This window comes from Theropithecus gelada, chromosome 8 (assembly GCF_003255815.1).
Source record: "Theropithecus gelada isolate Dixy chromosome 8, Tgel_1.0, whole genome shotgun sequence".
Lineage (NCBI taxonomy): Eukaryota > Metazoa > Chordata > Mammalia > Primates > Cercopithecidae > Theropithecus > Theropithecus gelada.
The window spans coordinates 90,259,278-90,272,957 of NC_037676.1; the positions used below are offsets into that span (position 1 = coordinate 90,259,278).

A 13,680-nucleotide genomic window follows, 5' to 3' on the forward strand; every position below is an offset into this window, starting at 1 on the left:
AATAAACAATATCCTTTCTTCCTTCCACAGAGATACCTACTATTCAAACTGTAATCACCACAGATAAGTTTTTACTGCTTTTGAAGTTGAGATCTGAATCAGCCTGTACTCATTTCTATCTACATTAACAATCAACATGTTAGGATTAATCCACAGTCTCATAGAGCAATTGTGCCTTATTTTATATTATGCTTTATCCAATTGTGTGATTACAGCACAATTTATCAATTTTAGCATATTGTAAAGTCAGATCATTTCCAGGCTTTGGCTATTAAGAAGGAGCCACTAACATTATTACACGGTTCTTTCTTTGTTTTTTTTTTTAGCTTACTGTTTGGTAGAAAAACAAGCTCTTTAACACTTTGAATAACCATCTCACAAATTGCCCTGCTGCTCCTAGATTACAAAGAGTCACAGTCAATTATCTTTGACACTTAGCCCTTGAATCTGACACTCAAGTCACAATAATAGAAACCGGAGCTTCTGTACCTGACATTCTGGAAGGTACCTCCACAAAAGCACGTTAAGGACTGTTTAACACTTCTATTATTTAAAAAGATCTACCTTTCCTTCCATTGCCTACGGAAAATAATAAAAGGAGAATCTCAGAGATCTGCTATTGAGTTTGAGAAGGCCAAGTTTAATGATTCCAAAATGTAGCCTTAAAAACTTCCGTAGAGACTCAGGTAAATGACCTCCCCCTCCTCTCCTCTCCCACTGGCCTCTTCAAGTACAGATGATGCATGTATTTCTGAAACCCAGGTAGGACTAGTCAAACAGTCTCACCAGTGCATTGTTATGCTTCTCTAAAGGGCTTCTGGTGAAAGAAGCAGTTTTAATTTATTTTAGTTTTTGCCAATCTTCAGTCCTTAGAAAAGTATTTTTTGTTAAAAAAAAAAGGGGGGGGGGGAGGAATAACTATTCTAAGGTATTTAACAAGAAAAGGGAAACAGTTTCACGCTCTCTAAGCCCACAGTTTAGCTGAAACAACTTTACAGAACTATCTTCACATAAAACAGCACCTTACCCCTGGCAGCCGGATGGATGGGATCTACAAACATCGAACATCTCTTAAAATGCGCTCATAGGAACGATAATACGATACTCTTTACTTCTTTAAGTCAAATCCACGTTCCTCCGGGCTGCACCCTGAAGAATTAACCGTAGGAGAAACAATAAAGGTCCTCCCGTACAGCCATGAGCAGCCCTGGTGCTCCTCGGAAACCCCCGAGGCGAGAAGAGAAGGCCACACTGGGAATGTCATCCTCCGAGGCGGAGTATGGGGAGGGTATGGTTGTGAGCAAGTGGCCATGACGGAGGCTCCAGATTCTCGTGTAGCAGTCCTGGCCCACGGCCGCCACGACTCCTTCTTCCTCGTTCACATGCAGGGGCAGGTAGGCGGAGTTATTCACATGACCTTCGTACTGTGTTACACATTTAGTGGCCCTCAAGTCCCACAGCTTGATAGTTCCAGTCATGTCTGATGCCACCAGGCATTGCCCTTCTTGGAGGATTTGCAGAGAGGTCACTGCTGAATCATGGGATAGGCAAATGGCCTTCCACCCCCTGCCTTGATTTCCACAGCGCAGATCAATGCCAAAGACCTCCCCAGAGCGACAGCCATTAAACAGCAAAGGAGTCATGATTGCAAACTGCTGGGCCAAAACATCACTGCTAGTACCAAATGACTGCTGATGTCCCGTCACCACGTTCGTCAACAGGACCTGCTGAGACAAGCCTGTACTGAAGCAGTGATATGCGTGGATGTTCAGGGACCAGGCACAGGACCAGGCATCAGGGATCTGGAAACTGCAGAGCATGCCTGGCCGACGTATTCCTGGGTAGCTACCTATGAACAGCGACGCTGGGAGCAGCACCGCACAACTGGGAGTATCTGCGAGTCCCACGAAGCACAGCAGAAGGTGGGAATCCAAGTGATTCAGTGAAGCCCAGCACACAGAATTCACCTTCCGATTAGGGACGTAGAGGCTTTTGTGCGGGTATACCCGGAGTTCAGGGGTCGTCAGGCCTCGCATGGTGATGATGCCGTACTTGGAGCCTCCAGCTTCGACTTGGTTCACTGTGAAGAGCTGGTCAGTGTTGGTATTCGCCAGTATGCGGTTAAATCGGTCGCTTGCCAAAGACGAGGGATCCCAGCTATGAATCTGGACCTTTTTCCTCTGCATGCAGCTTACACGCAGCTCGCGAGCTAAACGGCAATAGTTGGCGAATCTGAGGAAACCTAGCTGGTTCTTTCGTAGCATGGAAGGTGCATTGAGTCCCACTCTGGCTATCTTTTTCTGCTTGTCCGCTTCCTCGAGCAGTCGCGGTCTTTTGTTCTCCATTTCGTTCGATGGACGTTCTCCTGCCTGAGGGGAAGTTCTGTCCAGGGAGTAAGAGGAAGTACCGCTTCTTTACCAGCACGACCTGGCACGGAAGAACTTTCCGCTGCATATGCGCCTGCGCGTATGAGATCGACCCGGACGAGATCCTTCGTCGCCTTGGCCAAAATCCCGAATGCTCTGAGGTGCCCTGACGTAACTCTCGTTAGAATCGCGTGATCTGAAACAAGGGTTCCGTTGCTTCTCTCAAGTTTTCTCCTACTCTGACAGCTGCTTTTATTCTTTTCTATTCCTGTTTAGAGAGTCTTTTCCGGCCCCTCTTACACATGTTATAATAGCTGCATGCATACATTTCTCTTATTTACTAATAAGTGAAATTCGGCCAGGCGCGGTGTAATTCCAGCACTTTGGGAGGCCAAGGCGGGCCTATTACGAGGTCAGGAGTTCGAGAGCAGCCTGGCCAATATGGTGAAACCCCGTCTCTACTAAAAATACAAAAATCAGCTGGGCATAGTGGTGGACGCCTGTAGTCCCAGCTATTCCGGAGGCTAAGGCAGAAGAATTGCTTGAACGCGGGAGTGGAAGGTTGCAGTGAGCCAAGACAGCGCCACTATACTACAGCCTGAGCAACAAAGAGAGACTTCCTATCAAAAAGAAAAAGAAAAAGTGAAATTGAAGGGTTATTAGGTAAACATATATTTAGCTTAAGTAGATATTGACAAACCGATTACAGTCTTGTCAAAAATATATATACATCCTTGCCAATTCTTGTTTTTGTTGGTCAGTTTACATTTTACAAATAGGGGTAGGAGTACATTAGATCATGCGATTTTGATGTGCTCTTCCCACTGGAGTATGGTTTGAAAAGTTTTTCATATGCTTATTGGTTATTTGGTTATCCTCTTCTTTCAGCTTTCTGTTCAAGTATTGCATTCTGTAATTTTCATATATTTGGAATTTTTCAAGTTACCTTTCTGTCGTTCATAATTAGCTTAAATCAACTATGGTCAGAAAACATACATAAGTTAAAACCTTTGGAATTTCTTAAGGCTTTATTTATATTTCCATGTTCACTTGAAAAGAATGCATAGTCTTCAGTTATTTGGTGTAGAAAAACAAAGTCATAGATATGAATAGACATATAAATATAGGCAGATATATAAACAGGGAAAGGGATATAGTTGGTTAATGCATTTTTCAAATTTTTTGTAGTTATGCATATTTTGTTTCTCTTTTCTATCAGTTTCTCCATAAGACATTTCAAAGTCTAGTTAAGATTGAGGGGTTATGTATTTCTTCTATTTAATTTGTCAAAGTTTTTGCTTTGTATATTTTAAGTTGATATTAGGTACACACAAATTTACGATTGTTTTTGTCTTCCTTTTGAATGATTGCCATTATTATTATAATTTTTTTTTAACTTTTATTTATTTAGTTAGTTAGTTCGTTATTTAAGATGGAGTCTCGCTCTGTCGCCCAGGCTGGAGTGCAGTGGCGTGATCTTGACTCAATGCAAGCTCCACCTCCCAGGTTCACGCCATTCTCTTGCCTCAGCCTCCCGAGTAGCTGAGACTACACGCACCTGCCACCAGCCTGGTTAATTTTTTGTATTTTCAGTAGGGACAGAGTTTCATCGTGTTAGCCAGGATGGTCTCGATATCCTAACCTTGTGATCCACCCTCCTTGGCCTGCCAAAGTGTTGGGATTACAGGCGTGAGCCACCGCACCCGGCCAACTTTCATTTAGTTCAGTTCAGTTTAGTTTAGTTTGGTTTGGTATTTTGAGACGGAGCCTCGCTCTGTCGCTCAGGCTGGAGTGCAGTGGCGTGATCTCAGCTCACTGCAAGCTCCGCCTCCAGGGTTCAGGCCATTCTCCTGTCTCAGCCTCCCGAGTAGCTGGGACTACAGGCGCCTGCCACCATGCCCGGCTAATTTTTTTTGTATTTTTAGTAGAGATGGGGTTTCACCCTGTTAGCCAGAATGGTCTCAATCTCCTGATCTCATGATCCACCCGCTTCGGCCTCCCAAAATGCTGGGATTACAGGCTTGAGCCACCACGCTGGCCCAACTTTTATTTTGTTAAATATGTGTTCTCTGATATTAAAGTATCCTTATCCTTAAACCCTTCTTATCTAATATTTATATATGCAACCAAGATTTCTGGTTGATAGTGTTTGCTGTACCTTTTCTCACCTTTTACTTTCAACTTAAATTTGTTCTTTTATGTAAATGGGTTCATATAAACAATATATTGCTGGTAAGTTTTTATCCAATATAATAACTTTTGCCTTCGAATGCATCTAGGCAATTTAATTTTTTAAATAACCCCTTTAAAAATTCTCCAACAGTCTTAGATTTACAGAGAAATTACAAAGATAATATAGAGCCTTCCCACATACTCTGCACCCAGTTTCCATATTATTAACATTTTACACTAGAATGATAAATTCATTACACTAATAAACCAATATTGATACTTTATTATTAACTGAAGTCTATATTTTATTCCTATTTCCTTAGTTTTTATCCAGTGACCTGTTGCTGTTCGAGGATCCCATCCATGATATAATATCAATCATGTTTCCTTATGCTTCTCTTGGCCATGACCTTTTCTTAGACTTTCCTTACTTTTTATATACATGACAGCTTTGAGGCATATTGGTCACATATCTTATAGATATCTCTCAATAGAGAGTTGTCTGATGTTTTTCCCATACTAATACTGGGGTTTTATGTTTTTGGAGGAAGACAACAGAGGAAAATGCCATTAAGGGTGCAGATGTCTTGTGGACATGACTTATCATCATTGATGTTAACTTTGGTCACCTGAATATGGTAGTGTTTCTTGGGTTTTTCCACTGTATGCTATAAACATCTGTCCCTCTCTTTTCACACTGTACCCCTTGAAAGGAAGGAGCTTTGCACATCTATCACTTCAGGAGTAGGGATTTATGCTTTAGTTTCTTGAGGGCAGAACATACACATCAATTATTAGGAATTATTCTATAAGGGAGATTTTTATAGGTGTGTCTATATTAATGTATTCATTTATTTATATAGTATGGCCTCTTGAATACTTATTTTATACGTCATTTATTTATTTGCTAAAATTATTGCAGCTTTGGCCATTGAGAGCTCTTGTGGCTCCTGTGATTGATTGCCTATAGTTAACTGCATAGTTAACTGTACTCTAAAAGCTTGAGACCACTTGACACCAGAGCCCTTATCTTAGACTTAAATATGTGATTAAAATTATAATCTTTTTCTTACAGCTTTGATTTTGATGTTCTGTGTATTGCATCATTCCAAAAACTAGACTTTGGGTGTGGAAATATTTGAAGAAGAAATGGATATTTTTTAATGATAACAATTTATATTAATATCTGAGAACTACCATATACTCTTAGGAGTTGTAGAATCCCCAGGTAGGGTTATCAAGAAGTAGAAGTAAAAGCTTTAACCATTAAATATATTTTTATTGTAAATTTTTTATTTTTTTTATTTCAATAGTTTTGTGGGAACAGGTGGTGTTTGGTTACATAAATAAGTTCTTTAGTGGTGATTTCTGGAATTTTGGTGCACCCATCATCTGAGCAGTGTACACTGTCCCCAGTGTGTAGTCTTTTGTCCCTCATCACCTTTGATTTTGATTTACTATATATTTTGTCATTCCAAAAATAGACTTTGGATGTGGAAATATTTGAAGAAGAAATGGAAATTTTTAAAAACCAAACAGACATACCCACATACCTTTTGGAATGGCCAAAAAAAAAAAAAAAAGAAGAAAAAAAAAGTGGTGATAATATAGAGTAACGTAAGTTCTCATTTATTGCTGGTAAGGATGTAAAATGGTACAGCCACCTTGGAAAGCAGTTTGGAAGTTTCTTAGAAAACTAAACATATTCTCACCATATGATCCAGCAATCATGCTCCTTCATATTTACCCAAAGGAAGTGAAAATTTATATTCACACAAAACCATCCACACGGATGTTTACAGCAACTTTATTCATAATTGCCAAAACTTAGAAGCAAACAAGATGTCCTTCAGAAGATGCAAGGATAAATAACAGTAGTACATCCAGGCAATGGAATATTATTCAGCACTAAAAATAAATGAGTTATGAAACCATGAAAAGACATGGAGAAAAGTTAAACAAATATTACCAAGTGAAAGAAGCCAGTCTGAAAAGGCTAAATACTGTAAGATTCCAACTATACAACATTCTGTAAATGGAGAAACTATGGAGGTAGTAAAAAGGTCAGTGATTGCTAGCAATTAGAGGGCATGTAAGAGAAGAGTATTTTTCTTATCTTGCTATAAAGCACAAGTATAAAATGTTTATAGGGTATGAGGAGACTAACAATATTTTCTAAAGAATTATGGACAGCAAAGTCATTAACATTTGAACATATCATTGAGGAACATCAGAATCCCTTTATAACTTTTTTCTACTTAATACTGAAACCAGAAAAGCGTAGATCTTTTAAAATCTAGATATTTACCTAATTATGATGTTTATTTTTAATAAGATGTTCTGTTAAAGGTGGTTTTAATTGTATTATCAGTGAGACTGCAGGGAAAAAAAAAAAACCTGGAACCTCACTTTCTGCCAAAACACTGTCTTCAATTTTATAAGCTAATTATTTAGGAGGAGGGATGATGATCCTTATATGAAACAACACAGGCCATTCACTTATCCTTAGCAAGACAAGGCAGGCTTCATAATCTTAAAAACTCATTTGAATATACTCAGTGAGCATCAAATTGCTTTAAGCAGGTTGTCGTGTTATAACATAGATATATTAGCTTTCAGCTGTGTCCTTTATCCCAAGATATAGTGTGAACTGTCTTTGAAGAAATGTCCTTTTCTAATAAAACTTAAGTCCAAACTTACATTTCTTTGTTCTCTTTCTCACATAATGTACTCTCTTTAAATATAATTCTAGCAGATGGATAGCATTTTATGTTATATTAATATCAATGAGTATGTTCATATAAACACATAAATAAAAATTTATAAGCATACACTTAAAGTCCAAAAGAAGAAAGGTAATTCATAAAATAAGTATAAAATTCTGTGTGAGTGACTGCCTTCATTTAGCCAAAAAACATAACATGAAGAGTTGAACATATCAAAAGGTTAGATTGAGATTATATTTTTTGGCAGCATTAAATATTAAATATATGCACCAGAATTTATACATTTTGGCTAAATAACCCTTGAGAATTCTTTTTCTCATCTTGAACATACTGAAATTGCTCTTATTGTCTATACTTGGTTTTGGTCAAAACGTGAATCACTGTGACATAGAAGAAAGAGAATTTTTTTTTTTTTTTTTGAGACGGAGTCTCGCTCTGTCCCCCAGGCTGGAGTGCAGTGGCACGATCTCGGCTCACTGCAAGCTCTGTCTCCTGGGTTCACGCCATTCTCCTGCCTCAGCGTCCGGACTAGCTGGGACTACAGGTGCCCGCCACAGCACCTGGCTAATTTTTTGTATGTTTTAGTAGAGACGGAGTTTCACCGTGGTCTCAATCTCCTGACCTTGTGATCCGCCCGCCTCGGCCTCCCAAAGTGCTGGGATTACAGGCGTGAGCCACTGCGCCCGGCCTTTTTTTTTTTTTTTTTTCTTTTTTTTAGATGGAGTCTCACTCTGTTGCCCAGGCTGAAGTTCAGTGGTGCCATCTCAGCTCACTGCAACCTCTGCCTCCTGGGTTCAAGCGATTCTCCTGCTGCGGTCTCCCAAGTAGCTGGGATTACAGGCGCCTGCCACCACGCCCGGCTAATTTCTGTATTGTTAGTAGAGACAGGGTTTCATCATGGTGGCCAGGCTGCTCTTGAACTCCTGACTTCAGGTGATCCTCCTGCCTTGGCCTTCCAAAGTGCTGAGATTACAGGCATGAGCCACTGCACCTGGCCAGAAGAAAGAGATTTAATTTTGAATAGACTCCATTTTGAATTCTATGTCTGTCATTTAGTATTGGTAAAACATAACACAAGTAAATTTCTATGTGCCTTGCTTGGTTTTCTCATCTCGAAAATTGGGATTATAATATCTCACTAAATTGTTAGCTAAAAAGATGAGCATAAATGTATGCAAAGCACTTAGCACTAGTCTCAGCACATTGCAAATATCATGCAAACATAACATTGCAAATATTATACCTAAAAGCAGTCATATTTATAAAAACATTATTATGCTTTTATATGAACTGTTACAATTTCTGCACTAAAGCATACCCTTTTTGAAGCAAATAAAAATAGTTTTGTTTTGTTTTGTTTTGTTTACAATAATAAACCTAAAGTATAAAGTATTCGCTGGCATTTCATAATGGATTAGTGGATTGTTACCTATGAAGCTTCATGTGTTTTTGATGTAATTCTTCACCCACTGACTTCTCATATTAACCAAATAGCTTACTCCAAATGAAAAGGTCACCTCTCTTGGGGATTTATTAAATTCCATGTGGGAACTTGGAAATGCCCCAACTCTGGTTTTGCCAAGATAATCTTTTTAGTAAACCTTACATCCTACTTACTAAAATAACATGCTTGCTTTGGTGAAACAGGAAAATGAAAAGGCTGTATTTTTATAGAAATATTAAGCTAAATTAAAGTAGGTATTTTTAAGTCCTAGTTCTAATAGTCTCTTGCATGTGCCCACACTTACACATACATGAAAACTTACACTCCATACATAAGCCTGTCAAATTAAATTTAATACTCTTACCTATAATTCATAATGATTTCATAATATGGAGAAGTTTTCATTTTAGAGTAATTTTTCCTCCTGTATCTCTGACAAAGCACCAGACTTTTAAAAGTCTTCATAATTTAGTCTGGGAAAGATATAAGATATTATAGTTTTATTCAAGTATTAACTCAGTGACTTTGCCTTCAACCTCATTTCTGTTTTCTGTATAATCAAAGTTGACAAATACTGTTTTTTAAAAAATATCCCTTTCCCTTGAAAACATTTTTCTTGGTTTCTTTTTATTTATGCTTTTAATATTAAATTTCATATTATATAGGTTGTATTTAAAATAAGGCTTAGATAAAATTCAGATACCTGGAGGAAAAGTGTCACTCTTTCTACCAGTCAAAACTCAGAAGTCTTTAGTTGGATGTTCTTCAGTACTCACTTGTTGCCTTAATCATAAGGCACAGAGTTGGCTCCTTATATCTGTGACTCTAATGTGTTATTCTTTTCTGATAGGCCAGTTGTTCTCAACCTTTCTTTTTTGTCTCAGTATACATATATACAGTCCCAGCAAAAAGCATGATTCATCACAGTAACGATTCTCAACAGAAAATTCATATGATTCTTGTTCCAACAATGTGTTCCCTTGTATCCCCCAAATATACACTCTGTGATGAAATTTATATATGTATGGGGTTTTCTTTGAAGGCAGATGCTGTGATGATCAATATTTTAACTTTTGTGCCTTGCTTATAAAATTAGTTGAGAAATATTTGTCCAAGGAAATTAAAGCTTTATAGAAGCAAAAATACTCAGGTGGAAATCAATAAAATACAAGGATATCTTTCAGTGTAATGTCTTAAGGCTTTCATGATGATGTCTGACAAGCTTGGATTTAAATCCCTCATCTATCTTTTACTAATTTTACTACTGTACACTTCATTTAAATAATTTAATACTCATTTCTCCAATCTGTAAAATGTAAATAATGATAATATCATAATAATATGTACCTTATCGAGTTGTTTTAAGGAGTAAATAGCAATACAGACACGGTTCTTGGCAAGTGTTAAGTGTTGTATAGATGCTACAGTGATGAAGATGAGCACAACAGGGAGGAGAAAGATGGAATGTAAAGAGAGATTTTTTAAAAACAGAACATATTTCAGGCAAAACTATTTTTTAAAAAAGAACATATTTCAGGCAAAACTAACCTACATTGTCATAACTCAGGATACAGGCTACTCTGAGAGTGAATGTAGTGACAGAATAGTGCATAAAGTGGAACTTTAGAGGTCCAGAAATATTTTATTTCTTGATCCACGTGCTGGTTATGTAGGTTTCTTCAATTTTTGAAAATTCATCAAGCTGTATAATTATTATTTGAGCATTTTTATATGTAAGCTGTACTTCAATAAAAAATATTATTTTAAAAAAGTTCCTGACACGCCCACCATCAACTGCTCTGTGCCTTACACATAATATTTACTGTACTCAATTAACACTTTTGCAAAGCACTGCTCACCATTCTTTAGGCTTTTAAAATTATCTTGTATTTAAAAAAAAAAAACAGATTGTTTTCATGATTCATTTTCTCAGACTCTGCCTCTTGAATTTTTTTCCTCTAATTTTTTCATTACTAACTTAACAGTATCCTTCCATCAAAAATGCACTGAAACATTATGAAACAGATTGATGTCCATCAAGGGGCTGGCTTTTTAAAAAAATCAGGCATTTTGATGAATAGAATCATAATTATTTAAGATAGAGCTGTCAGCAGGTGAATAAATAATCTAAGTGGGGTAATAATAGCCTCATGTTTTAAAATTAAATGAAATTGCTCAATGCTTTGAGTTCAAAAATAATTTAAATAAAAAATATTTTAAGTTATGTTCAATTGCTGATTCATTCTGAAATAAATTTCAAATGCCCCCTCAGTACATGTTTAGTTCAGAAAATTCAATTGTATGCCAACCCACACTTAACCCATCTAAACGTGCTGGTGTTGTGTTGTACAAGCATGTGCACAACTGACCATTATTTGCTTTTCATTAGCCTCATACTTCAGTAAGGGAAAGATCAACATGCAAAAATATCTCATTCTACATTATTGGAGTCAACAAATAGATGAGTAGGATGAACCAGACCTCCTGCCTTCCCCTCACTTCCTTTCTCTCCCACATCACTCCTCAACACACACAGGCACTCCCAAAAGAACAAGCACAAAAGGACAATTATCACATTTTAATTCCACATTCCTCCTCATTTTTGCATATAGATCTACACATATAAAAGGGTCTGCATGCCCACATGCCATATGCTAAGCAATCCTGGCTTGCAGAGACTGTGGAGTGCTTGGTGGAATTCATAGATGTGCATTTATTTAAACTTTGCAGGCCCGCATGGCTCTACAAAGTTCGTTGAGCTGCCCTTGCATTATCATTGCAATAAAAATATGACTTCCATTCGTTGATATATTTTACAATTTAGTTGCATCTTCAACCTCTTCTGATACTTTGAAAAATATAATTTGGATATTAAGCAGTTATCTCTGTAATCCCAACCCCAAACTGTTGGCTTCTTATCTATTTCTCTGAGCAGTTCCATCCTCAGGCTCAAGCACAAATTTATTCTGGTTTAGTGATATTATCCTCCCATCATCCAGCCATCTCACATCCTCTGCACCATCTGTTTGTGGTATATCTTCACTACAGCATTTGCTACCAGGAGGAAAGTATTTAACTGGAGTTATTTCTTTCCTTGATAAGCATACTATTATAACTTCAAGAGACCTTGAAATTACTATATGTTATGTGTTCAGGAATATTAATATTTTTAAATGCTTCAGTGTTATTATGGTAAAACAAGGGATCGTCTACCTTTTTTGTTCTAGATATGCATGTTTTAGCCTGTAAGCTTTAACAGTAAGAGTTCTGCTTAAAATTTGTTTTCCTGTTCTTTCCAACAGCTTAATAATTGTACATAGTCCTATAAGTGCTTGATAACCATAATACTGCTGTTTCTAATGATTTCTGAGAGGAGAATAAAACTTAGATTTGATTTAGTAAATGTTGATGGAGAAATAAGGCCAATATGAAGACCATATTATAGTTTCTGTGTTAAAAATTAAGGGGAGTCCCTTTCCTTTAACCGTCTCTCAATTGTCCCTATAGTTCACTCAGGTAAATATACTTTGCCAAATAATAGTCAGTTGTTTCATTTGTTAGGGAATTCTCCCATTTCATTGTACTTCATCCTAAACTTTTTCCCTCTACCCAAACCTTTTTCCCTCTACCCATAAGAAGGTGGTGGGGTTTCTCATTAGCAGGCGAATCCCACTTGTAACACACATCACACACACACACACACACATACACACACACACACACACACATTTAAAATGGTGATTCTCAATGTAAACTATTAGATAATTTATGTAATTAATAGCTATCTATTATATGTGTGAATTAGAGCTTCATGGTGGTAAATGTTTAAACCACTGGCTCTTAGAGGAGAAAAAGGAAAAAAACTGATTTGGCGCCTGTTAGGATTTTCATGGAGTAAATACTCCCACCATGGCCTAACTACATCACTAACATCACTGAATTGTGCAGTTGGGATGTTGTCCACAGAGGACAGGTTCTGGGGCAGAAAGTATGGAAAGAAAGGTGGAGTGCACATCTGGAGGAGCAAATAAAAGACACCTGGACTATATATGAAACAATGAATTTTATAAGAGTTAAAGAGATTTAGTAGTTTAGAAGTTTTGTGTTAGAACATGTGATTTTGTTTAAAAATATTCATATTTGATTACTGTGATCCAAACATACATGCCTGGGGTGCAGTGGCTCATGTCTGTAATCCCAGCAGTTTGGGAGGCTGAGGCAGGTGGATCACCTGAGGTCAGGAGTTCAAGACCAGCCTGGCCAATATGGCAAAAACCCCTCTCTATTAAAAATATAAAAATTAGCCAGGCATGGTGGCACACACCTGTAGTCCCAGCTACTCAGGAGACTGAGACACAAAAATCTCTTGAACCTTGGAGGCGGAGGTTGCAGTGAGCCAAGATCATGCCACTGTGCTCCATCCTGGGCAACAGAGTGAGACTGCATCTCAAATAAATAAATAAACAAATAAACAAATACATAAATAAATAAATAAACTTGAATATGTAAAATTTGTAGTATATGAGAAATGTTAATATAGCTCATTTTACAAATGGTGAACACTATTTTAATTTTTAGTTAATTTTGCAAGGGTAAACATGACTTGTTGATAACATAAAATTTGTATATTTTTTAGTTTGAAATATAAACTGTTTGATTTTATAATTTTTGTGATTTGATTCTAAATGAGCTGATGTAGAAGGTTCCAATCAGCCATTTACAATCACTTTCCCAAAACACTCTCATAAAGTTATAAATATTCTTTATTCCAATATGAAAATCAAAACTATATATCATTGTTACTAAACTTTTTCTTAATATTGGCATCTGAAATACCAGACATTTGGATATGTCAATCAACAGTTTTGATCAGAGGTATATCAATTATGCTCCTGATAAAAAAAATTTCATTAGTGAAATACTTAATATATTTTCATTTTTATGTTTACTCTTAACTTACTTTCTTAATACC

General features: G+C 37.1%; 1 protein-coding gene across 1 annotated transcript; it reads right to left on the reverse strand.

Moving 5' to 3' along the window:
- Positions 1-286: 286 nt before the first annotated feature.
- DCAF4L2 (DDB1 and CUL4 associated factor 4 like 2) lies at positions 287-2,463 on the reverse strand. Its single transcript, XM_025394624.1, has one exon. It carries the CDS (start codon positions 2,343-2,345, stop codon positions 1,158-1,160), a length of 1,188 nt encoding a protein of 395 aa, XP_025250409.1. The 5' UTR covers positions 2,346-2,463; the 3' UTR covers positions 287-1,157.
- Between the last annotated feature and the right edge of the window lie 11,217 nt (positions 2,464-13,680).